A 26,734-nucleotide genomic window follows, 5' to 3' on the forward strand; every position below is an offset into this window, starting at 1 on the left:
CGTCATGCAAATGGAGTGACGTCAGCCGAACGAACGAACGAATGACTCGGATCAACCGGCGAGCAAGGACCACCGAGAGGAGAGCGAGCGAGGGACGAGGGAGTGGACGCGGAAAACGGGTTATACGATCTACGAAAAAAAACAAAAAACAAAAAAAAAAAATAAACCTCACCAGATGAACGAATAAAGAGAAAAAAAAAATAAAACCGTATGTAAATAAAAATGTACGCACTGACACAGTCTGAAAAATTAGTCATCGCCTTACGTGGCCCCCGCAACGCGACTAGCGGTCAACCCGACGCACGGCATGCGGTATCCACACCGACACGCTACTCGCGATGCTTTTCAGCGATTCGTTGCCGCGGTTGTATCTAAATCCCTTCGCGGACGAGAGGTGATCGGTTATACGGAAAATGAGCTTCGGCGAGAAACGCCGTGTTCGGTGTCGATTAATGGCTCATCACTTCTCACAGTCGTATCTCGCTACTTCCGGCGTTCGTGTTTCCGAACATTCAATGGAACGTTATTCAGTTGGCGCGATCGGCTTGTAACCCGCCCCCGGAGTCGTGGACCATTAAATACAACGCCGTCGACCATTATAAGCATTTACGCTTCACCCATTACCTCGTAACCGACCGTGTTGCACCGGCGATATATACAACACACGTCACACATACGTATATAAGTGTGCAATTCGCTTTTGTTTTCTCATCGACAAAGGAACACTTTTCCCTTTCACGCCGTTGTAATACACGGCGGCGGCAACGATCGTCATTGATTCGCAGGTGCAACGACGCGGTGCGATCCGATATACCCACGTATCCCGATCCAGCTATTTACGCGAGCGCCTCCGATACATTTCAGTATACGTACGTACGTACGTACGTACGTAGGTATATACGTATGAACCTATAAACGCATTTCCTGTTTCCTGCCGCGGCGCAATTATACTCTTACGATATTACTACGGTATACCTACGTGTATAATTGATAATATCCCGACGCCGTCCATCGGACAATAAAGGTCGAGCCCACCTAACGTCCTACGTCGGGCGTCGAGTCCTCGACGCTCGTTATAATGATCGGTTGCATCGCGTACCGTTGACCGCTCGAATAGAGCTACCTCCGTGTTCGCACCGGCTTCGCGATCCGCACGATCCCCACGATAGTTTTAACTTCGAATCTGCACGATGTACGCCGCCTCATCTTCCATACCCGACCCGTACGAGTAATTATCCGCTTCATTGAATTCCGACTACGGAGAGTCCCCCGGCTTATATACCGCAGGTTCATCGCCGTCGACGTGTGTCCCACCCCCCCACCCCCTGGATCTTTTCGTCCCTAGAAATTCCTCGAAGACGTGGTTTCTCGACCGATTTTCGCCAATTCCGTCTCTTTTTTAGATCGCGGATCCACGTGTCGCTGGGAAAAGTTGCGGGTGGCGAAGAATAAACGATTATTATATATGCGACGACGAGGAACGTGGCGATGAATAAATATTAACGTACGCGTACCTGGTTATATCACACGATAATGTAACCTCGGGTAAGGAAGTTGTCGCACGTCCGTGAATTCTTAATCATTTTTTACGTTCGGTATAATCGACGCGCGCGATTCGCGTTGCTGCCGCTATATATACATTTACTACATCACGCTCATAGTACATAGGAATAAATGATCGGTTGTAACCGAAGCTGGGGTTTCATTGTTGCAGGGCAACGGTACTCCGGCTGTCCGTCGAAGCTCGGGGCGATTGACGACGGTTGGTGGTTGGTTGGTTGGTTCAGGTGGACTGAAACGCGATAAATAAAATGGAACGATACGAGGAAGAAGGCGGTGAGGACAGCGACAACGAAACAGACCCGGAACAACTGCTCAACGAATGGCTAGGAGAACTGGATAATCTGACTGTGGTGAGTTACAAATTATGTTTTTATAAAAAAGTCGCCGCTCCCGCGGAAGACCGCGCTTCAATCGCACTCGGTCGAATCGTGCGGGAAGATCGGAGCCTCGTACAGATCGATCGGAATCCAGATGATATAGAAGAAGCCGAAGCGCGGTAGCTGCAGTCCCGCCGATGGAGCGCTCGCAGATGTCCACGATTTCGAGCCACCGCGCGTTGTTACACGCCGTTCAATTGGTGTCAATTGACTCGCGGTCCGAATGTATTTCGCTATCCGTCGTCGTCGACGGAGGCTTGATTTATTAATCGAGCCGTACGATGTCAACAGGCTTCTATTACCGTTCGTGCGCACGACGATAGGAATTCGTCTATCTTCCACATTCATTTTGTCGACTCTTCGTTGCGTTTATACGCAAAGCGATTCTCGGATCGCTCCGGCGAGAAAGGGATGGATGTCAGCGTTTCAAGGACCACGAGCTAACGGTAATTCGCATTCGCGCGGAAGGTTCAAAGTCTCGGGGATATATTCGGAGTCTACGTTTCGTCGACGTTTCTCGGCCGCTTCATCGCGCGTTCGAGGATCGACAACAAGAACAACTCTACGCCGCGAACGGTGTTCAATTGATTGAGTAACGAGTCCACCGCGAGGTACGAGGACAAGGTCTCGGTATTCTCGTATACCTCGTGTCCGCGAGTACCGAGCGGGTACCCGATCGGAATTCGGCGTTCGATAAAAAACGAACGTTTCTCATCCCGCGATGCGGGCGTTTCAAGTTTTCAGGGCGGAAGTGCGGGCAACGCCTGCACTTGCACTTGCTGCACCGGAGGTCGGTCAAGGCGTAGAGTCGTAGAGTGCGGATCGATAACCCTCTAGTCAGAAATGGGAAACGCGTGCTATTACTGTACGTAACGGTCGTCGTCTCGGTCGTCGTCGCGTTCCTCGTCATCGTCGTTTCGTTGACCCCGCCTCGAACACCGTCTCCGAGGAGCGCGGCGGCGTATCTTCCTCTCCTTTCCATTCCGTTCCTATCTCGATCCTTGCGAGAATACCTCGGCGAATCGTGGAATTATTTCTGGTATTTTGAAGCACCGGGTTCAAATTCTGCACCTTCGGACGACGCGTCTCGATACCAATACCGGGACATCGTCATCCGTCTCATTCCGTGCGGTTGTTGCGAGCGCTCCTCGAAACCGCGGGACATCTGGCGGTGGAACTCGGTGCGACCGACGTAGCCTTCGGTCGTACCTCCGGATCGTACGTCGGTACGTAGGCCACCACGAGGTACAGGCCGCTGTTTTATTACAGGGATCCTTTCCGAGGAGCTTCACCTCCGAACTCCTCTTCGCTGCGGGGGCTTCCCGCCCTTGCATTTTGAAATACGGGTCTGGAATATTTTCATGTACGACAGAATCCAGTCGAGGCGTACCCGTTTTTTGAAAATTTCCAAACGCCTCACTACCGTTACGCGATATCACGTTTCTAATAAGCGTATAATGAACCGCTAAGGATTTCCGGCTTGGATTAGTATGCTGGCTCCGCTACATCCGCACCCGAAGACCCGGAGGCCTTCGCGGCATCCTAATCGCGATGGCCGAACGATAAACTAGGAAATCTCGATGTTGTTTCATTTGGTTATTCTTCTTTTGTCCGTCACCATCCAAACGTCACGATGTAATTTTTCGAATCTTTTTAGAGGACCGTCGACTTAATTAGGCTGACTAAAATTGATCGAGATATCTCAACTCTTCTTTGTTGAAATTGGTGTTCAAAAATGTATGGACATCTGATCACGTTAATTGGTCGCAATACATCTACGGTCGCACGCTACGAAACCTTCCAGTGGATTCAATTAGGCACGGTATACCGACACCGAAATACGAAGCTCTCGGGGCGCGATGCCTACACTGGGGGGAATCAGACCTGATTCTTTGTGGGACGAAAATTGGGACGCGAAATTAAATTTTCTACGGATGTATCGCTTCGCGGCAGCAGAATTTGCAGCCAAACACAAACCGTCTGTATCAAGTCTGTCCTAGATTCTTCATAAATCGTTATTTTGTGTTCGTATATATTTTGTGAAACTATAGAATGAACCAGGTACAGTGTACACATGTATATGTATATCTTTTGGGACTCTGCAGACGCACCCATGGACAGCTGCGTCTTGACGGTGCGGAGCCACTCGCCGCCCTCGTCTTTATGGCATCTTCGTCCCGTTTGTCGTTGCCCTTGTAAACCGATAGGCACTTCCGCATAATAATCTTCAAACCTTCGCATTTTGTTCCCTTATTTTCTCAATTTGCCGTTATTTGATTTGCAGATTTTAATTGTCGTCCGCTCGAAATAAATTATGAGCGGAATATAATAATAATTCCCTTTATCGTACCGAAAGGGGGATCGAACATGACAGACTCGCTTGTCATCGATTCCGTTACGCCGCCATATCTTTGAAGCGAACCGACCCGATCAAATTTCCACTTAGGATATCAGGAGATCGAGGTGAACAGCGAACCATGATCTTAGATGAAAAACAAGCAAAACCCGACGAGAAGTAGCTCGATCACGATTTCGAACTTTCTTACAGCTAAAGTCAGTGAGCATTTTGGATGGAGAAAACAATCCGCAGGGCCGGGAACGACCTAAAGTCGACTCCGGGACTCCATACGTTTCACCCTATCGATCGAAGCGAGAGTCCCGGGTGTCCGATACGCCCGATTTTCTCCGTCGGGGCGAAGTCCCGAGGATATTTCATCTCCGGGTGGTGCCACGGGCAATTCGCCCCTGTAAGCCAGGACTATTCAAAGACGCCACGCGCATCGCTTGCCATCTGTTGCACCCCCGTGACCCCAAGAGGAAGCTGCTCTCCCATTTCGTCCCAACCTACCTCAACTGCACCAAAGAAACATAGTATAATATCCGTAGCCCGAAGGCTCCGAGGCGTGTGCCGAGACGGGGGTTTTTTAAACGACTTTCCGAACTCTTTACGTAGTCATTACGTTATCGGGCGTACGACGAACGTCTGGTAATTAGAAAAGGTTTTAGAAATACTTAATTTTTAACCCAAAAATTAGAAGAAGTCAAAGGAGTACCCCTTTGTATTTTTTTCGATTCTTGGGCCAAAAATTAACATTTTCTTTTGTTACAGGGGTTCACAGTCTAATCGCATGTAGTTTGATCTCAGAAACACGAAGCAGTCGATTGAATTAAGCTAAAATTAGAACCAATCGGGATATCTCGATTCAGGTATTCATTCTGAAAATAAAAGTTGGCCATAGCCTAATCATTTTATCACAAAGATATAATTTGGATATTAGTAATTAGAATTATATATTGATATTAACAATTTATTTGAACATTAACGAGCTCAGAAATTACTCAAGAAATTGTCCGTCTTTCTACCATAATGTATAACAACGCGATGTAGGGAAAATTTTTTTTTTTTTTTTTCTGTACACCCGGTGCCTCTAATTCTGAACTAGAGGCTTATGCTTTAGTATAGCAGATTGAGGCAGAATTGATCTCCCTGGGTGTACCATTTCCATATGAACTGAACCATTTCAATATGTACTGAATTTACACATATTTACTTCCCTCAGACGGTTTGCGGTTACATAAAATTCGCAGACATACCGGAGAGGAATGCCGCCGATCAGGTGGATCAAAGGGGAATTTCAATTACGAGGTGTGAACAAGATCTTTTATCAGGCGATGACAGCTCGTCTGACACCTGCTCACAATAGGAGCGAGTAAATATCAGGAAAGAAATTTCACACCTCGTAGTCTATTTAAAAGCTATAAATTATGTTTAAATTGCGGCACGTGCCGGCTGTCGGAAAGCCCGACGCACGTGTAAAAATTGGGTGTCGCGAGAAGCGACCTGTGTTCGCCTTGCGACGATTGAGCCGGAGCTCTTTACCGACTGATCTACCGACTGCATTTGGGTGAATCTTTTTAGAAAGGGATTCCGTTGCGAGAAACCTTAACGGGGCGTGAGCACGGCGCAAAGAGACGAGACGCGGCGGTACGCCGGGGCGCGGTACACCGCGCCGCGGTAGAAATACGAACGAGATCGAGAGCGCTCGAGCTCGGAACGAATGATCGGAATTTAAAAATGAAATTGACATTTTCATAGCGAGTTTTTGTTGGAATGCATCTAACATGGAAAGTCCCACACACAAATTCTATCTAAAGTGAAAAAATGTAATTAACTGTTACAATTTCGTGGATGAGAGCTCGTAGAATTGAGCGCCGACTTCGATTCTGGTCTTGAAAATTTCGTCTATTCTAGCACATTTTTTAGACACAATCATAGTCCGAATCAAAGTTGCAGTTCTTTTGAAAATTTATTCTTTTTATTATTTATCGATGTAACGTCGAATTCGTTGACGCCTAAAATGCAATGATTTCTTCTCTGGCAAGTTTGTCTCAAACTGAACATTTTATGTCAAAATACATTGAAAAAATCTTCTTCAATCGATTTCGAGAAAACTTAATTTTTGACCAAAGAATTAATTTTTTTTCTCACATGTTATTCTTACGTATTTGAATCTCAGTAATTTGAATTCGGGAGTTAAATTGATCTACCTACAGAATTGAACGAGTTATTGCCAATATATCGATCCAAAACGTGGAAAATCGAAGATATCTTGATGGGAAAAATTCCTAGCTCAATTTGGCCAACAGATTCGTGTTCCTGAGACCCCTTTGGATTTTTTTCAAATTTGAGCAAAAATTTTTATTCATTAATACTGATCGTATGGCACTTTTCTGACGTATTTTGACCTCAGAAATCCAAATCTGGAAGAAAAATTGATCTATCGCGGAAATTGACCGAGTTATCGCCAATTTTTCGTTTTTTCAGGTCGAAAATGAAAAATTGATTTTTAAGTCTATCTCAATGTAGTTTGAGCTCAGGAATCCGAATCGGGAAGAAAAATTGATCTATCTGCAAAAATGACCGAGTTATCCTCATTTTTTCGCGATTTTTGGCATAAATTTGAGGATATCTCGAAGGGAAAAAATCGTAGCTCAATTTGGACAACGGATTCGTGTTCCTGGGGTCAAAATACATAAGAAAAGTACCATACGATCAATTTGAAAAAATAAAAATTTTTAGTCGAAATTTGAGATTTTGCCAAGGGGTACCCCTTACGATTTTTTCAAATTTTGATCAAAAATTTTTATTTTTTCAAATTGATCGTGTGGCACTTTTCTTATGTATTTCGACCTCAGAAACACAAATCCGTTGTCCAAATTGAGCTACGATTTTTTCCCTTCGAGTTATCGCCATTTTTATGCTGAAAAATGCGACAAAATAGAGATAACTCGGTCATTTTTGGAGATAGATCAATTTTTCTTTCGGATTCGGATTCCTGAGCTCGAATTACAATAGAATAGCCCAAAAAATCAATTTTTTATTTTTGATCCCGAAAAGCTGAAAATTGGCGATCACTCGGTCAATTTCGGAGATAGATCAATTTACCTTCCAGAATCGGATTTCTGAGGTCAAAATACATCAGGAAAGTGTCATACGATCAATTCGCGAGAAAAAAAAAAATTTGGCCCAAAAATCCCCAAAGGGATTTGAACCCGTGCAAATTTATCGATTTTTGGGTCGAAAATCAACATTCTTTTTTCTTGGGTTTCCCATGCTATTCTCATGTATTTCGGTCTCAGAAATTCGAATCTGAGAGCCAAATCAATCTATCTCTAAAATTAACCGAGTTATCACCTTTTTTTCGCATTTTTTGGTACAAATTTGAGGATATCTCGAAGAGAAAAAATCTTAGCTCAATTTGGACAACAGATTCGTGTTCCTGAGGTCAAAATACATAAGAAAAGTGCCATACTTATTCTCTCAGATTCAAATTCCTGGGTACGAACTACATTAAAATAGACGATAAAATGAATTTTTTAGTCTTGATCCCGAAAGGCTGAAAATTGGCGATCACTCGGTCAATTTCGGAGATAGATCAATTTACCTTTCAGAATCGGATTCCTGAGGTCAAAATACATCAGAAAAGTGCCATACGATCAATTTTAATGAATAAAAAATTTTGGCTTAAATTTGAAAAAATCCAAAGGGGTCTCGGGAACACGAATCCGTTGGCCAAATTGAACTAGGAATTTTTCCCATCGAGATATCTCAATTTTTCTGTTCCGAAAAGTGAAAAAATTGCGATAACTCGATCAATTTGATAGATAGACTAATTTAACTTGTGAATTCGGATTCCTGAGATCAAAAATTATTTAGTATTCGATAAAAAGTACAGTTAGCTTCTGCCCGCACGTAAACTAAGGTATAATGGGGGGCCCATAAATTGTGGCACGAGCAGAGCCATCGACTAGATTATTCAGAGCATCGATCCACCGATTAAATCTCATTGAATCATCCGATTTTTTTCGTTAATCTCTACGATCACGCTTCGGGTCTTCGGAGTCGGAAATTTCCCACTCTATACAAAATAATTCTTTTGGCGCGAAATCTTTGTCCGACGGATCCTCCGATGCGTCCGAGGGCTGCAGAGTTCGGGATATCGTGATCCGGCTGCAGCTGCTCCTCGAAGGTTCGCCGCACGTGTTTCTTCGAGGCAGGTGGTTGCCGTCCCGGTGAAGAGATCCAGGGGGTGACGAGGGAATGGGGGAGTAAAGGGGGCGGGGGGGAGGGAGGGAGAAGAAGGCATCGCGCGGGCAGTGATTTTAAGAACACTCCTCAAAAGAGGCTGCTGCTCCCGGATAACCGAAGACGGAAGATACCGAGTCCTAAAAGAAAGAGAGGGTAAGACGCGCAATTTACGTTGCCGCGCGTCGTTCGATTGCCTAGGGATCTGCAGCGGAGGACGAGGGCAGGTGGTCGAAATCTACTCACAGTCGTACTAAACGAGGGACTGCCGCAGTTTATGACCGATTGATAAACTGTGTCCCAACATCGACGCACCTCCTCAAATTACGCCGATGCGGATCACCGTGTTTTTTTTTTTTTCTATTTTCCGGTTTTCTCTTCAACCTCCTCACCTAGTATATTCCGTTCGATCGTGACCCGCGTTATTACGTGTAAATCTGAAATTTCACTTCGACGGATTGGCTCGTATCAATACCACGCTTGAAACGTCGAAGATGATTGATGTTCGTGGCGTAAAGTATCCGGTGCGAAACTCGTACCTATTGGGGTATCATCGAACGTTTATATGCCGCGTACGAAGGTGAAGACCACGCGATCGGGTTGGCAGGTGGCAACTGAGCAACCGATTTATTGATCCCCCTCGCCGGCGCACGGGCCGATCTTATCGCATCTCGGAAACCGTTTCAAGATATTTAGCCTTCGGGTGTCGGCCGACGGCGAGAGAGGCGTAGAAAAGATATCGCGCGAACGACGACGGTGTACGATACATCGCAATTTATTCAGCTGCGCGAGATAATTTCGCCGAGATTACGATGATTAATTTTTTTTTCCCTCCAACTTTTTTTTTCGCCGATATATCCCCTTGTTAGTCGAATATCGTTTTATGTTCATTGTGCGGTATTATTTTCGTGCGATGGGCTAACGCGGCAGCTCGAGTCATATAAATGCGAGTCTTCCCGAAAATCGTTTTCGGAAAAAAAGAGAGGGAGGATCGGAGAGGTTTTTCTTCCTTTTGTAAATAGATGCAGCTTCGGCAACAGCAACAGTTGGCGAAGAGAAAACATCTGCCGGTCGCGACGCATGCGTGCAACGGTGCGGACGTCTATATTACACATCTTACCTGCCGGGATACGCAGAGATTCTCAACGCAATTTTCCCTCCAATTTTTCGAATGGGCTACCCGGTAGATAAAATGTGTGGAGCGCGCGGCCGATTGGGAGTTTTGAGCGATTAGCTACGTCGAGTAATTACGGCGAGGCGCTCGTCGGTCTTCGAGATGATCCGGGCTTCAACTAGAGAAAAATGTAAATCATACGCAAAAGCTATAGAACCACTACAGCGAAGAGAGTCGGTATTTCGACAGTTGTACACATTAATTACAATGAGAAAAAAAGTAGCCGGAACCTATAACCCTGAGGGCAAAGGTTTTGTATATTTATCAAACTCCTCCTTTCATAACTACTCGAGCGCAGTGTTTGTCCGTAGCGACTATACCAAGCCGTTCGAACTAATTTCGTTTCGTTGTGCAACGAAAATTGATGCAACTCGTAACCGAAAACCGAGTCTTATCTATTCGGACCGCGGACGGAATTTGATAGTAAAATGAAAGTCAATGTGGGAATTCGTAACTCGCCACATCCACGTTCGAATCGTCGGTTTCGAGTCGCCCTCGCCACTGTGAGTCACTCGATATTGTTACATTTGTTTTATTGACGTAGGGCAGTGCGCGCACGGGGGTGGCACCCCCACTCGTGCGACCTGCACTACACCGTTCACGTATGACGCAATTCTGATGCAAATTTAACCCTTTCGTCGTCGGAGGTGGTCAACCTGGCATTTGTGGAAATAAACCGATCGCATGACGATCGTGCTCCCGGAGAAACCGTAAGTCGTACGAAGCGCTGGGAATCGTTTACAAACGGTTCACCTTGGGTTATCTCGACCGCAAGCCGCAAGTCGAGTTTATAGTCCTTGTTCGTTACGTGACCCAGTTCTGAGTCCTTTAAAGTCTCGGATCCTCGTACGTCGTCGTTAGCCAAGATTTCTGTTAGCGCGTCGCGCGTATATAACGCGTAACGTTGTCGCCACCGTACGTACGTACGTACATGCGGAGACGTTTGCCACAACGTGGACACACAGATGGAAAGTTGAATGAACCCAATTAGATCGGCGGTCTGCCTCGCGTCCTCTGGCGTATCGCTGTCACATCCGAACCGGTGTTACGTTGAATCTCCTCCGCTACACGAGTATATACTTCGAAAGGGTCCTTGTCCGATTCTCCGATCTCCTTTGAAAATCAACTACCAAAATCGGAACGGTGACGAAGAAGTGACGAGTACGCACTCGGACGCCGCGCAATTAATTACACCAACCATTACGGGTTTTACCCTTCCGACGAGGACGGCGGCTAGCGGACGGACTTTGACTCGGCTTCGATCGGCTCTATGCCCGATCCTACGATGGAGCGATAAATGGTAAATAAGGAAAATAAGGAAAAAAGCGTGAAAGCGTCGGAGAGTCGTCCGATGTGGTAATAACATATATTCGTTCGAGCGGCATAGCGTACCTTGAGAGACACTGCATCGCAGCGATCGGGCGAGTATCTTTCTTTGGCGCCACGCGACCAGGTCGTTCGCATGATGCCGGGAGCTGTTGAAATCGACTACGGTGGTGGGGCTCGGAAACCTCTCTATATCCAGCTCTCTTGTGCCCTCAGTCGACTCCCGACTCTCACCGAGTGAGTTCAACACGAGATTCTATTAATTAGTCTTATATCCGTTGTTTGTTTGTTTGTTCATTATCCGCGGTGTAACAGAGCCGTACGGAATACTCGATACGGACATTTTTCGCAGCCTACAGAGTGATCGGTGCGCAGGATGTAGATCGGTGACTTTGCACGGTGTTCGGTGTCGAGCTGGTAACTCGATCGTCGCGTTGTGATTTCCTCGATGACACTCTTCGACAAATATGCCAACCTCGTGTTCGCGCGACGTCGATCAAACGTCCTGAAGATTTACCCGAATCCGAGTTACCTGGGGGATCCCACCAACACGTTGCAACGTAGAGGAATGACCGTCCAGGATTATCACCGGAAGCGCTGACGGCCTAGTTTTTCAAGCGGGAAGATATAAAATATTTCGCCCTTCGAGAGGAGCTGAGCGTTTCGTCTTTTATTCGTCGTTCGTCGCTCTTTCATCTTTCCGTCGATTGCATTCCCGCCGACGCGTACAGAGGGAACGCGAGGAGTGCTCAAGAACGTTGGAATATTCGACGGATCATCGAAGCTTCGTTATTATTCGATCCGATAATGAGTTCGATTAGTTTGATCGGGTGATCGAACCTCCGTCGGTTGCTCAATCGTACCTCTGGAGTTCGATCGTGCATGGGGATCGATCGAGTTTTAACCATTGATTAATAATAAAGGGTCCGACGCCCTATTTGAGTAAGATATAGCCGGGACTCCGGGGCCGCGGGATAAAAAGTTAAGATATTCACCGAGTCGAGTGAGGCGGCGAGAAGGCGGAACAAAATACAACGAAAGAAGGTAGCAGCGGGAGAAAAAGGTGAAAGACAACGCACAAAGGAATCTCTGCCCGGCGCCACGGCCAAACGAGATAAAAGCATCGTGAAATAAGAAGACCGCGCGCTCGCTCGCTCGCTCTCGAGAAACACCTCCCATCTACAACGTTCTCTGGGAACGAGCTTACACGTATATATATATCTCTCCTACGTATATACCCAACGATCAGCCTTCGTTCTTCTCACCGTCTTCGTTGAAACGATCCGATCCGATCGGGGGGAAAAAAAAAAAAAAAATTCGCCACCTCGTTCCACCGGCTCTAATTTCGGGACGATGTTGTGCGGTACTTTTAACAAAAAGAAACGCAAGTACACCGGCGAAGAGTATCGGCTGGTCGTCAGGTCCACGGCCCTCCCGAGAGTGACGCCGGTCAAAGAGATCGCGGGAAATGGCGTTCGCAGGAACAAAAACAGGAATCTCGTCGTCAAGGACCTCCTGAATTCGGTAAGCCAACACATTCCTCAAATTATCGAGGGGTCGGTCGATCGATCGGCGCAATCGTCATCCGCCTCGACGTAACAATTGGAGCAAAGTACGCACGAGAGGTTGACGTTGCAACGGTGCGTCGAAAAAACGATGACCGACCGGTCGAAATAACGCGGTTCAAATATTCATTATTCTTTCGCGTCAGAATCCGATGGGCCGGTACGGTTGCGAGGCGAAGGAACCGTCGCGGCTTGGCATGCAGACGCGACTGTACCGCGGCGCCGCTGCAGCGCGGGCACCGGTGGTTTAGCGTCAAGGCTGTGTGTCGTATCTTCACCTTATAAGGCGTCGCTCGGGATGACCACCGTCTATTAGAAGCCCTTTGTTGGGTCGTTCATCTCTTTCTACCGCGAAACGGCGACCCTTCGTTTGATTCTCTTGTGTGTGCTCGCGTCCGTTTTTCCTTCTTCTTTTTTCTGTTCCGTTCACATGGTCCTTGTACGATCTCTTCTCGCGCCGCTAGGGATCCTCGAAGGTATCCGTACGCCGATGTTTACAGTTATACCGACCGACCGACTGATCGACCACAGTGGGCAAAAAATAGGCACGAAAATGTTCCGGATGATCGGTGAAACCGTATTCGCCGTATTCGCCGCCAGTTCCCGATATTCTCGAGTTCGCAAATTATCGCCGTTTCGCTCTCGAAACGTAACGTCCGTAACTACGGTGCGACGCGAACGGCTTTCATTGCTTTGATAAAAATGCCCCAGATATCTGGGATTACGTACAAAGTGGCTGAAAAGAGGGCTTTTATCTCCGCCAATTCGCGTGTTCGCGAGTGCTACGGGTATACGTATATAGATGATGTCGATATGCACGCTGCCACAATGCGTATACCTATACATATGTATATATCTATACGAATATCCCGGCGAGCATGTGGGCCCGCGCCGCACGCTCTCCGATCCCCCGTGGGGCTCCTCTTTGTTCGCTCAACTTTTGCTTTGAATGATCCCTTCGCCGCGATATTAGCGCGGACAGTCGCCGGATTTCGTTTCTTCTCCCCCACGCAACCTGCAGAAATATCCAGACGAACTTGGCGCGCGGTGGAATTCCGCGTCCTTCTGCCGCTTCTGGTCTCGCGAGGATGCGGAGAATAACGTCGGAGCTGCTTTCTTCGCTTACGCGACCAAGACGGCGAGAAATATAATCGCTCCGAAGGTTTTGAAAAAGCCTACCGGACCAGTCGGCATTCCGACCATCAACAATTCGTTTCAATCAAATGATCGGCGCCGCTTTGTCCGCTCGGTGTTCTCCTAATTACGGCTAAGTGAACTTAATCGCAACTATGCTCCTCTCCTACGGTTTCTCGGTGCTGCTTGGATATACAGTGGTGTATAGTCATAACGAAAAGACTAAACTAAGGATTAACTAATCTAGCGTACGATCTGAACCGCGGTCATACGAAACGGACTTTTACCGTATATTACGTTGTCCGGGTACACAGCTGTGATGGAACTATATGTATACGGAGAAAGTAATAATCGAAACGGTCGACCGGGGGGTCCCGAGGGTTTACGTTGCGGTCGCGGCGATTAGATTCCTATCTCTCCAGACCCAGTGAACTTGGTTGACCCACACCGCTAAAGGCTACAACCGCAATTTTAAAGGGCCTTTCGAAAAGCGGCACCGCGGTTCCTTTCGATTCCTCGAATCGCGAAAATTTTCGTCGACAGTCAGCACCGCTTCGTCGAACGAATTTTTTTTTTTATTTCCGAGGCCGCACTTCATGCGGGCGAAGGGAACTCGGAATCGGAAGGACAAAGAATACCCATTTCGCCCGGACGAATTGGGTTCGAAACTTAACCCGTAATTATCCCGCCTTTTACTACACGAAATCCGTTGGGTCGCAGCGCAGCTTTTTTGCCCACCCCGTTCGAACCTTTCCAACTTTTAGAGCCGTAGGCATTCGCAGGCAACTGGCGTTCCGGTCTGGGAAACACCGCGCGAATATATCACCGCGTTATAAATTATAATTCCTAGTAGCTACGAGTCCGCGTTATCCGATCGATCTAACGAAATATGAAATCGCGCTTTGCGGCGTGGTGAGAATATTTCCGAATTCCTAAGAGGCTGCAAACGTCGAATCCTCGACTCGCCGATATCCAGAGCGATGTTTCCGTACAAGTTAGCGAACGCGTACCCTCTACACACGCGTATGTATAATATTAATCCACGTCTACGCGATGCACACGGTGCGTCGAATTAACGATGACGAAGAGGACGGACGCTGCATCCCGAGGGTGTAGGGTACAGCGGCGGGGGTGATGGAAAGCGAGCGAGGGGTGCTTTGATCGAGTCGCAACATTTTGTGCGTGCCGGTAAAATCAATTATATACCACGTACTCGCGTGGCGTGGCGTGGCGTGGCGATATACGAATGTGTTTCGTTCGCGAACACTTGTACGCAGCTTCTCTATACTCCAGATATATTGACAATTCGTTCGTGTGCGTATCGCACACGGAGAGCGAGTGGATGTAATACACATTCGAAGGGTACGAGGTAGGTACGAGGTTTCCCCCCCCTGGCGTCCTTCGCCCTTCGCCCTTCGCTACGTAGCGGGCTCCACGTTGCACCCGCGTTCGACTCTGCGTCGTTGCCAGGGGCAACCCCAGCGTTTTACCGGCACCACCGACGACCAGCCCGGTCCGCGCCTCCGCACCTCCGTCCCTCGCCTTGCGCTTCCCTTCCGTGGGCTTCCCCTCCTTCGCTCCGCTTCCCCTCCTTCCTTTCACACCCCTCTTCCCTTCTTCGTCCCTTCTTGTACTCCCACTCGCGGCGGGACATTTTACCGCTATCTCGTTCCCTCGAACGTTCGACGTCGATTCCTTGTCGATCGTTGAAGAAAAATCCGTTCGCCTAACTCCGCCACCGTAACGTAGGGATGAGTTTTGAAAATTTCGTGAATTTTTTTTTCCCTCGCCAACTTCCTACGTTCGTCCACGATCGTCCGTTACCTCGTTAGACTCGTACTTGCGGATGTTCGGGCACCGGAACGCCACGGTACCCGGTGCGAGGATCGTCCCTGAGTGCGGAGCGAGAAAGAGGAGGAGGAGATACGCGACCGGCGAGCGAGAGGGACCGGGAAGAGGATGGAGCAGACGAGGAAGAGAAAGAGAAAGGAGACGACGAGGGATAGAGAGAGAGAGAGAGGAAAGTCCACCCCCGCCAATCTCCTCGGGGTAGGGACTCTCGGGAGCTCGGGAGGCCGGCATTGTGCCAGACGAACGCGCGCACATACGGTTCAGAGTCCTCGCGCCGCGCCACGAGATACCGACTCTCGGTGATCGTTCGTCGTGTGCACACACACTCCTTGTTCATCGCGAGTATACAGTGTTAACGAGCGTCTGAATAATCGTGCATTCCGGCAATCGGTTTCTTCGTACGATTCCAAAGTCGGATTCGTTACACGGACCATCCGCGATCCCCTCGATTGTTCGAATTAAGTTTCGCGCTCGAATTTCCCCCGACGATACGGATAATCGAGCGAATTTCGCTAAAAATCCGGCGATTCGACGTTATATCTCTTACGGATATACGCGCGCTCACAGAGCTATTTCGAGTGAATTCGAGTGAACTGCGAGTGAAGAATCTGTACAACCCTCGGGTCTGACGAGAGGCTGTTTTTTTTTTTTTTTTTTTTGCTGGGAAACGACCTCATGTCGAGAGAGCTGAGAGTCCAAATGAATCGTGGAAACAATCGTGGAATACCGACCCGAGTAACTTGGGGATAAAAAAACTTTAACGAGGATAGAAAAAAAAAAGCGGAAAGGGGGGGAGACCGAAAGCGAACAGATTCATCACTCGAACACCGAAGCCAGATCCAATTGAAAAAAAACATGGACTGGCTCAGGAGACAAGATAACAACAGCAAGGAGGTGGAGATAAATTCGTTAGAAATTAGCAAGGAGTCGATGATCGTTTCGCCGGATGAAAACACCGAGGACTGTTACTTCGAGGAGGACGCATCGGTCGACGAAGGAATGGTACGTGACTCATCTCGACTCGTAGTTACCTTCGGCGATAACGTTTCGGTCGGGATCGCATGGCGACTAGGTCTGCCCAACCGGACGTCGTTCCTACGTTAGTCCTCGTCGCGTACACCGCGTTAATTTATAACATCGAAAGGAAACAACAAACGGTCGACTCAATTTGAGGGTAATCGTCGATCGGAACGCTACTTAGGCAGGGCTACCTCCGTGGTCTCGCGCCATTCGGTACGGGGCTTCGCATCGGGGTACCGACGCAAAATAAGAATAGGGAACACGTGTTCGTCCCATCGTGCGCTACTCATACCATACGGTGCACACCTATAGGGGCGAACCTTTCTCTTACTCCGTTGTAACCTCCGAAACCCTCCGCTCCTTCGCCCCTCGCCCTCGCTACCTTAGCTCCCCGTAGTCACGCGCTCGCAGGGGACTTTGTGTCACGGGTTACCTGAGATGCGTTTTCGAGGCGATCGTTGCGGGCAAAGCTGAAGGGCCTCCGCTAATGGGTAATGGCCGTTTCCCGATGGCTAATGGCCACCGCGACGCGTTCGCGTCGTTTATTAAATTCGGGGCACCGAGTAGGTGGGGGGGGGGGGGGGGGGGGGGGTTCGTTTGTAACCCGACGGGGTTCAATCGGCGGTCCGGATCGAGATCGGATCGGTAAAAAGTTTTCGCCGCGGAAGGGACGCGGTGGAAATCGGTGGGATCGTTGAGCCGAGAATTTCCTTGAAGATTCCGTCGCCCGTTCGGGTGCAAGATTTATGGGTAGGTGAGCTTTGTCTCCGCGGACCGTTCGGGGACCCCCGGTGTCTTCCTCGGTCGAGGTACGGGGCCCTACGGGAGGAAGGTGGCTGCATCGGAGGCGCGTGCAACGAACGAGGCAAAGAGAAAACTTGACAACGTTGCCGGTAACACTGGGTACGCCATCGTGGCCCTCCGGCGGATGAATCACCACCCGCCGACTCTACGCCGTAGTCGGAGTACGATGGGAGTCGCAGGAATTCCTACTCGCTCAGGGTCATTTCCCCGAATCCCCCCCCCCCCCCCCCCCCCGGTATATCTGGATTTTCAATGGTTTTCGGAAACACGTGGATCGATCGCGGGACCGATTAGAGAGACGAGATTCGGTGATCGGGAGACGGAGTAACGTTGCTCGCGTTACACGTGACCCACATACAAGCGGCTCCCTCATATTCCTGGAGTTCGGGAAATTCGACTAGGTGGAAGTAGCGATATCTCGGGGGGTAAGGAGGAAGGGCCGCGAGAGACGGAAAAGTATAATTTCAATCACGGGGTCCGCAGGGCGTACGTCTGCAGACGAAGGGGACGCTTACCGAGCCAGTCAGCCAGTCACCCGGCACAACCGGGTCTCGGTCTCCTCACCCCCTGCGGGGGATGAAGCATGACTCACCGGCCGAAAGCTGAAAGCCCCTCGTTTTCGTCCCCCGCTCTCTTCGCCACCCCTCATCGTCGCTCCGCTTCCTCGCCCGCCGACTCATTTCGTTCCGAGATCTGGCTGGCCAGAAAAATTATCATAATTCTTCGTCGCGACGTGAACGTCCGCCCGTCGGGGTACTCCGCACACGTAGGTGGATAGAAGGATACGGATGACCGAGGAAGGGATATTGTACCTACGAGGACCCTCCTTAATCCTCGTCCTTAATCAGATCGCATTTTGAAAAGCTTTCCTTCCACACGCGTCGCAAGGGTGATCAAACTTACCGTTCATTTCCGATGAAATTATGGCGTTGTCGTTTCTCTTTCGTCCAACGATCGCGACTCGTTACATAACGCGATCGTTTTTTTTTCTCACAACGAAATTACTCAACCGGCGTTGGTGGATTACACCGGGGAGTAACGCGAGGTGGTGGCCTGTGCGAGTTGCGCGAGTATAAGAGCGCGGGTGGCGGACAAATTACTCTCATTATTTTTACGTACATATATTTTTTACCATTTCTTTTTTTCACCATCGCTGTGTTCGGCGGTGAGTAGAATCACATCTGGTGAGTCGTAGGTTTGCGCCACCGGTTCGCAGCCTACCACCGGCGAATAACGAGAGTAAAGGGAACGATGGAAAAATGAGATTGCCACGCGCGGTTTTCGGGGAGCCCGCGGATCCTCAGTAATCGTTATAACTTATAACTTTGGAAAAGATCAACGTGGGACGCGTACAAGGGTGAGCAGGGCGCGCGGGGCAGACCTACGGGCGTCTTTCTTTCCATCGGTATACACGAATATGTGCCGAGGCGCGCACGTACGAAGGCATAGGAGCGGATGGATGTCTTCCGCGGGCGAACCGTGAAATGCCTTCTAAATAACAAACGAGCGTTGCGGCGAACGGCGAGAGGTGGAGAGGACGAGATATTGCCGCCTATTTTTCTAAAAACTCGGTATTATACATCCGTCCGTATCGTTTCTCTATATACGTTCATCTCGCACCTCGGCTTGCCGCTTTCGTTCGCCTGCACGGTGTGGAGATCGTACGAATCGCCCGTTACGCGGTTTAAGGGAGGAGCGAGAACTACGCCGCGGGATAGTGAACGATAAACAACGAGAAGTGGAACGTTCGTTGTTGCACGGATGCATCAGCGGCGAAAAAAGCGCATCTCGAAGTAACCGCGAGCTTTAAATATATAACGGTGTATGTAATTCTCCCAGCTCTCTCTTTTTTTTTTTTTTCTCGTCGAACCCCCGCTATTTTCCAGTAGTGTAATTGCCGCTCGTCTTCTAAAACAATTCGGCAACCGAAACGAAAGAAAACGAATGCCCGTCCTCGCGCCACCGCGGCGGGATCGGTAGAAAATAAATCACGAATTTATCGGTTTCCCTCGTTCTCTCTCGACGCCTGCCCGCGGTCACGATGTAAACGCGTTCTACAGCCTTTTATCGGCATCGTTTTATATATGTGTATATATATGTATATATATATATATACAGCGAGTAGGGCCCTGGAGTTGGAAGGGCCCGACTACATCGGCGGCACGCCGTAGCTCGGTGTATTTTTAGAACGACGTCTGGAAGGTTCGATATCGTTGCCGTCACGACGCGACGCCTCCTCCTCGCCTTGTAATTCACCGTCCCGATTCCCGATGGCCTCATGTCCCTCGTATTTGTATTTTCATAGTGTGTCCCTACGGACGCGTGTACCGACCTCCATACCGAGGCGACGTCCGCGGTGCGTGGGTACGAACATCTCGTAGACGCGGCGAAAGAGAGAGGAACGGGAAGATGAATACGAATAGAAAAGAGGACCACGAAGCTAGGCGGTTGTGCCGCTCGTTCCTTTAAGGCCCCTCGAGTTACACGGGGCCTCACGGGCCCTCGACTCTCCTGATTAGGGCGCCGTGTGCCTCGGAATGCTATTAATCAAGAGAGTCCGACCCGAGACTCGCCGTGGGTGTAACTCGGAAAATGGGCGACCGACACGAACCACGAAAGCTTAAACGCCGTTGTACGCGGTAGCGGGCGGAAATCTCGCCGGTAAATTGGGGCGAGATCGCCGTCCATTAATTATTTTTCTCCCTCTTTCGTCTATTCGTCTTCTCGCAGCTACTCCGCGCTTTTCCACCTCGGTCGACTCATCGTCCAGCTGGAATCACCTCGATACGATTCGCCTGTTCGATTCGACGCTCGAAGGGGTACGATTAGCGGGGCAACGGATCGCGCGGATCCAGCAGACCCGCGTATGTTTCAAATTACCGCGGGGGTAATTGAACCGCTCGTTTCGGAATGCCGCAGTGACGTCGCACCTTTTTTTTGCAACGACGTTTTGCGGTTAAACAATTACCATTCCCCGCTGCAGCGCGCTAATGATATCTGCTTGATTATACGTAGTGCGGAGATAATTCTCAGCGACGTCGGGTCGCGGACGCGCTGCTTTTTCATACTCGGATGAAAAAAATACTGGAAATAGTTTGTGAGAAAAAAAAAGCACGCTTCGCGAATCACGGCTTTCGCTGCATCGAACTTTGCTGTAACCGACCCCCCCCCCCCCCCCCCCCCCTCTCTACGAGCTGCTCTTTTTTCTTCGCGTTCAGCTCATCCTAACGCAATATGTAATTCAGTCGCAATTTCGCTCTCCCTCCCGCTGTACGCACCCCTGAAACTACGGAGTCCTCCTTTTTTTTTCTCCAGGCGTTAATCCGCCACAACTGCCCTCTCAAAGCGAGGGAGAGAATAAAAGTTCTGCACGCTCGTTGATGGACACCCGCGCACCCCACTTGTATCTCCGCTCTGAATACGCCCCTCTCTTTCGTACAAGGCACACTTTGCGATCCTCCGTAAGCCTTCCGATTCTCACGTCAGTCGCTCGTATCGTCAACTTTTTCATCAGCGAGCTTTCTTCGAATATCGCGGTTTTGACTCGCTGGATTTTTTTTCTTTTCTTCTCAAATCCTTCGCATTCAAATTTGGCTCATAAAGTGTATTCGAAAGTTTTATCCCAGTTCGTATGGATCGGTCCAATTTACGAGGGGTTCATCTCACGCGACAATTATAATCGAAAGCTGTCCTTTTTTGGTATATTTAATTTTTTTTTTGCTTTCTTTTGATCGGAGTGACGAGGGTACGCGATGGGGTCCCGATAGCGTTCGATTCCACCCGGTTAATTAAAATTCCCGAGGTCCTCTAACGACACGTGGCACGTAGCAGTGTCTCCGAGGTTATAAAGGAGATTCGTAACCTCGTCGTCGACCAAATTTCGAATCTCCGAAGGTCCCCGGGGTCACGGTCGTATCCACCCTCTGCACTATTTTCTCTATCGTCGATAACCCCCCCTACCCCGCGCGCGGATCTCCGCGTCATCGCCATAGTTTTGCGCGATACTCATTTCCTGTGTTTACAAACTACACGAATTATTGTACACACGCGATGTGAGTCAGCGCAGTTTTTCGGGCATTTGTGTCGCCGTGGCTGGCCGGCTTATAATTAGATGAAGCCCGAGGAAAAAAAACGGGAAGAAAATAAATTAAAATTTAATCGTTACGATCAGGTTCTGGCGACTGCACCGGGGCGTCTCTTCTCCGCTTTCGAACTCTAGCTGCAAACCATCTGAAAAATGGATCGTAGAGCAATGATTCGGAGTAACGTTTATCTCATTTACACCGATCTAGTCGCTCCGCTTGGGCATAAAGTGACGATTGAAGCGCGTAGATGGACGCGAATCGTTGATATCGTTATTCGTTTCGACGAATACGAGTGACGCGTGGTGCCCGGCTACCGTTCGGTGTAACGTAAACTTGCGGTCCACAGCTATTGCAGTCTTTGAAAAATCAACGGAAGAGAAAGTACAGCGTGCCGGGGCGAAGGAGAGACCGCTGTATTCGGTCGAAAGGTTATCGGGCGCTCCGTAAAAGCTTCCTAGGACGGCCCTTATTCCGGACTTTATCGCGTTCGCTTTTGGAACTTCTGCACTCTCCGCTATTTATACTCGACGTAAAAAGACGTTGGGGTGATTATTTTTAGTACGAGCGGGTATCAACCGGCAACGTGCAGCCCTCGGTGACACATCTTACGCCAAAGTCTTACACGTTGTTGGTATAATTTTATTCGACGCACCGCGCTCTCCGTTGGCACGCGATTACAAAAATAATAAGACTCTGGGTCGACGAAAGTTGGTGCTTTTTTTGGTTTTCTTTTCTTTTCTTTTTTTTCCATTTTTCTCTTGGTTTTCTTTTATCTTCTAATTCTGCAGCGCGAAGCTCGCCGCACGGTCGAATATAGCGCAAGCCGTCCGACGCGGTGATCGAAATAAAGCATCGCGGCGTCACCCGCAGATGTCTCACAGCTGTTCTTTGGATTCGGTAAATTTTATTCCTCTCCGCCATCCGCTTATCCGCACTGCCGCCATTTTCATCGTCTTCGCTAATCCTCGCCTCGCGATACTCATTTGTCCGCTTCAGTTTTATACGTATAGCAGGCAACTAGGTCCCACAAGAGAGCAGATGTCGCGCGACAGTTCATATCCCCACTGGCCGCATCTGCTCGCCCAAATGATTATTTATTGCATAACTGACCACGAAGGGGACTCGCCCTTTGATCCAACTGTATCCGCACCGATCGATATGCTCTTTATCAATTTGTGATCAGTTGTCACGGCTCAATGTCGACCGATTCCGTATGCAGGAAGTGGAATGTGAAAATCGATAAATGGAAAAGGGGATGAAACATAGTGAAACATAATTTTTTTATTCACGGATGCTCAATGCGGAGAGAAACGTTTGATCGATCTTGTATCGAGCCGCACTAACAATTCGCGAGGTGTAGAAGAAGTCGGGAGTAAAAAAGTTACGGTCTACGACGACGTCAAGGTGGAAGAAGGGTCAAAAAACAGCTGTCCCGAGGCATTTATTCCGCCTGCGGTGGGTAGAGAGACTCGCGGCCGATGAGATCGAGCGGCTGAGTCTCTTCCCCGACGAGTGTGCGAATTATGCGTATCCACGTGGCTTGCCGTAACGCATAATAAACCGGTGGAAGACTTTTCAAAGTTCATTCTCCGACGCCAAAGGAGTCGAGCACGGTCAATTGAGTTATACCCAGAAGTGGAAAAACGCGGAGGTATTTTCAGTCGCGGGGTACACCGTCGTGTTTCACGGAATTTCAACGAAGAAGTTTCAATTTCTTCCAAATAACAATTTTATTTTTCTTCGCAGCATTCGTACCGAGGAACACCGAGGACTGTCAATCTCTGCTTCGTCAGAGTTTTGATCTCGTTTTTCGGGAGTTTGTCAATTTCTTTAAGGACGTTGATATTTCCGTGGCTCCGCAGGGCTCGCGCCGGCGACACCTATTTCACGCTTTTTTATTTCCACCATCATTATTTCCACTATAGCCGTGTTTATTTACGGGTGTTATTTCGGTTTGAGGGGGTAAAAAAAAGCAGGTAGATCTCGGAGGTCTACCGCGGCACGAGGGTCTAATCGGAGAGCCGGGTCGTCGTCTGAGGTGGCCACCCGCACTTTCGTTAACAAGGCTTTGTTGGTCGACTATGCATCGGGTGGCCATTTGGCTCCGGACGGCTATCACTGACGACTCACTCGGCGTTATTTCGTCAATCTTTTTATTACACGGCGACCCTCTCGGCCCGAGGAGGTTGTCCTCCCCATTGTGGGGATAAGTTTCACTCGAAAATCCTTGGAAACGTTCAGGAGAGAGATATTCTCGAAGCCGCGCTCGTGATAATGGACCTTTTTTATAACGTCTCGGAATCGGGCCGGGGTTTTCGTTCTATGGAATTTCGGATGACCCGCTCTTTTGTCGAAATATCGTTGGACCGGCGTTACCGAGCAAAGGATTCGGTAACTCCGCCGCTACAATGGGGTCAGTGCCTCGCGCGTGTCCTCGGATGCGATGAATCACCGTACGAATTAATCGGAGAAAAATACTCGGCGATAACGGTCGGATTTCTCCGAGATTCGTTATCGGCATCTCCCCGTGCACAAAAGCAGTTCTCATTCCTCTAATGCCGGGACGTTATCGGAACGCCGGAGTTTCATTTAACCCCAATATCGGCCGTGACTCCGAACCGTGTGATGTACGCTTGCAGGAATTTAACTTCCGTTTCACCCCTCGCATATTTTTATACAAGTTGAGAAATTCACCTCTGTTTCAAAAGAGAGAAGTAGCGAGGCGAAAGGGGGGGAAGGAAAGAAGAAGGAAAAATAAAAGTGAGGCGCCTCTCCGCGTTCGGTGGCTCGAGTCTGAATGGTACAAGACTCTGCACTTGAATCACGCTGCCAAAAATATCTCTTCGGTGCCGACAGTATTATGCACCGTGGGGACGAGTTTCGGAGGTGGAACTCCGTGTAAATATAGAGGCGACGTGATCAGCGTCGTCTTTTTTTTTTTTTTTTCAATCCAAAGGAGAAAACGTGGGATATACGCACAACGACGGTCGAAGTTCGCGGCGACGTATTTTCGCCCCCTTCGCCGTTCATTGATATCGGGTTCGGCGTTCGATTGAACGGAAAACTTTCCCCGAATCATCGCGTTCGGAGAATCCGAGTTCTTTTTCCATCCGCTTCCTCCCACTCGAGATCAGAGATGATAGGTGAAACCCTCGCACACCGGCCGACGCGTATTCGCTCAAAAATAGAAACCTGTCTCGCGCAGCTCCGCGCTACCCCGTAGCAAAGAAAATACGTCAAACTTGACGCGACGACTCGCACTCTCCGTTCTACGCGTCGAACATCGCTCGTTTACTAATCCTCGGTATCGACTACCGTACGTTCGACGCCGATATCTTCTCTCTATGAATTATTCATCACTTTTCCAACGGCGTTCTCCGAATCTTTCCAACGGACAATTCCGGTTGATTACGGTAGTTTGCGATTAAGCCGTCAAAAATCTCAACGCCTCCTGCATCGCTCGGATCCTTTTCGATGTACCGACAAGGCAGCGCACGCGACCAGAACATAAAAGAATCGAAGCTCGCCCGGAAGAGTGAAATGAAAAGGGTTAGAGAGCAACGATGTTGGAGAGTCTACACGGACACCTGCGCTTCACCGTGACTACAATTATATGATTGAGATGTAGAAGGGAACGAAGGGTGAAAAGGTTGGGCGGTATGAGCGATGAAGGGAGAATTGTACTCGTACGTGCCCGGTTGAACCAACAACCGGAAGCAGGCTGCAGCTGTACTCCCGGCTTATTAATATTTTAGCGTGGCTGCGGTCGAAAATTAGAAACAACGCAGGTACCGGACTCATCCGAAAACGAATGAAATTCTCAGAAGTCGAAAGAAATCGGAAAAACGGTCGAAGTTACTCTGCTGGGTGTCGAGGGTTTTTTTTTTTATTCTATATGTGGTGAAAGAATCTAAACAAACGCTTTAATTTATCGGGATATACCGATATCCGTTGTTTGTTTCATTCGTAGCTGCGAAGGTCCACTTATCCGAAGGATATAATACCCATAGCTACACGTAGGCTGTGAAAAACGGTCTATTCTTTTTTTCACCGCTCTATAATTATTATCGGTGCGCCGATACTTAGCTCTTCTATTCGGTCATTTCGTTGTTAACCAGAGTTTTACCGAACGACCGTTATTAGCCCCCCTTTTCCTCTCAATCATCATCTCAGCGGTCGGAGAGAAACCGGCCTCGCACAAGTGTAAACGACGCGATGAAGAATTTTTTTTTTTTTTTTTTTCAAATCTCGCGTAAATCGCGTTCAATTAATTATAATACACGCTCATCGTCTTCCAGACCGAAAGATAAAGTATGCGAAATTTCGGCAAATATTTCGCTCGATTAATTTTCCGTCCAAATTATTGGACACCTTTGAGATATGGGATATTTTACTCGAATAGTTTGGACCTCGGTTTGCACGAAAGGAGTGCAGGAGTGGACTACAATTGACGGGCAACGGGTAGTGGAAACGACAAATCGCTTCAAGAAGTATCTTCGTGCTTTCGGCAACTCGCGAGCTTTTTTGTAACGATCCTCTCTATTTATAGCTCGACCGTTCCTGAAAATTCAATATCTCGGGGTGGAGTGCATTTGATCGCGGGCAAAAGTGGTCGGTCTCATTTGTGTATCGTTGGAGATTCGATTTATCCGTTCCGACCGTGGTATAACCCGATGTACGCGAGAAAGTTTTATCGATACCGTAGCCCTCGTGAAAAAGACAGCCGATGGCTCACTGCCAGACGCAACGCTGATTTCGTACATCGAATTTCTAATCAGCGGATGGAAAAATGAAATTAAACCGTAAACACCACACAAGTAATTGGCTGTCCGCCAGTCAAAACGGTCGTCATCCTTCCTTTCGATCTCCACCTAAAGAAGAGAGGTGCGCCCCGCCAAATTCGAGTCTCCGATCGTTAGTCACTTCCTGCGAGGTAGCGGCTGATTCGCGGACACTTCGAGTCGTGTACTCGCGTGTTTTAAAATTAACGAACCGGTCGAAGTTTTTCGATAGAAAATATCGAGACGCTCCGAGTTTTCCGGAAGGGGGTGGGCGGAGCGCGAAGACCTTCGAGAAATTCACGGAACCACTCGATTCTCCGTCCTCTCGAAAAACTGGAGTAGAGCTCCTCTCCCCGAAGAAATTGGAAAACTTTTTTCAACAGATCCATCCATCCGGTTATTACTTCGGATTGTCGGAATTTCACGATTTCGGGTCAAAACGGATCACATCGTCGAATTCCGGCGCAT

The 26,734-nt window shown here is 48.7% G+C and overlaps 1 protein-coding gene across 3 annotated transcripts in view; it reads left to right on the forward strand.

Annotated features, from left to right (window-relative positions):
- LOC105683809 (ras-associated and pleckstrin homology domains-containing protein 1) overlaps positions 1–26,734 on the forward strand; it is a 66,077-nt gene that overhangs the window by 19,571 nt on the left and 19,772 nt on the right. Inside the window, exon 2 of one of the 3 annotated variants that reach the window (XM_012396710.3) lies at positions 1,715–1,913. In XM_012396710.3, coding sequence (XP_012252133.2) covers positions 1,812–1,913 — 102 coding nt within the window. In that variant the 5' untranslated portion in view covers positions 1,715–1,811. Of the gene's footprint in view, positions 1–1,714; positions 1,914–11,604; positions 12,551–15,855; positions 16,579–26,734 lie in introns of those variants that run through there. The other 2 variants (XM_048648898.1, XM_048648899.1) reach the window with 2 other exon arrangements.

Source organism: Athalia rosae, chromosome 1, assembly GCF_917208135.1.
Source record: "Athalia rosae chromosome 1, iyAthRosa1.1, whole genome shotgun sequence".
In the NCBI taxonomy this organism is placed as follows: domain Eukaryota; kingdom Metazoa; phylum Arthropoda; class Insecta; order Hymenoptera; family Athaliidae; genus Athalia; species Athalia rosae.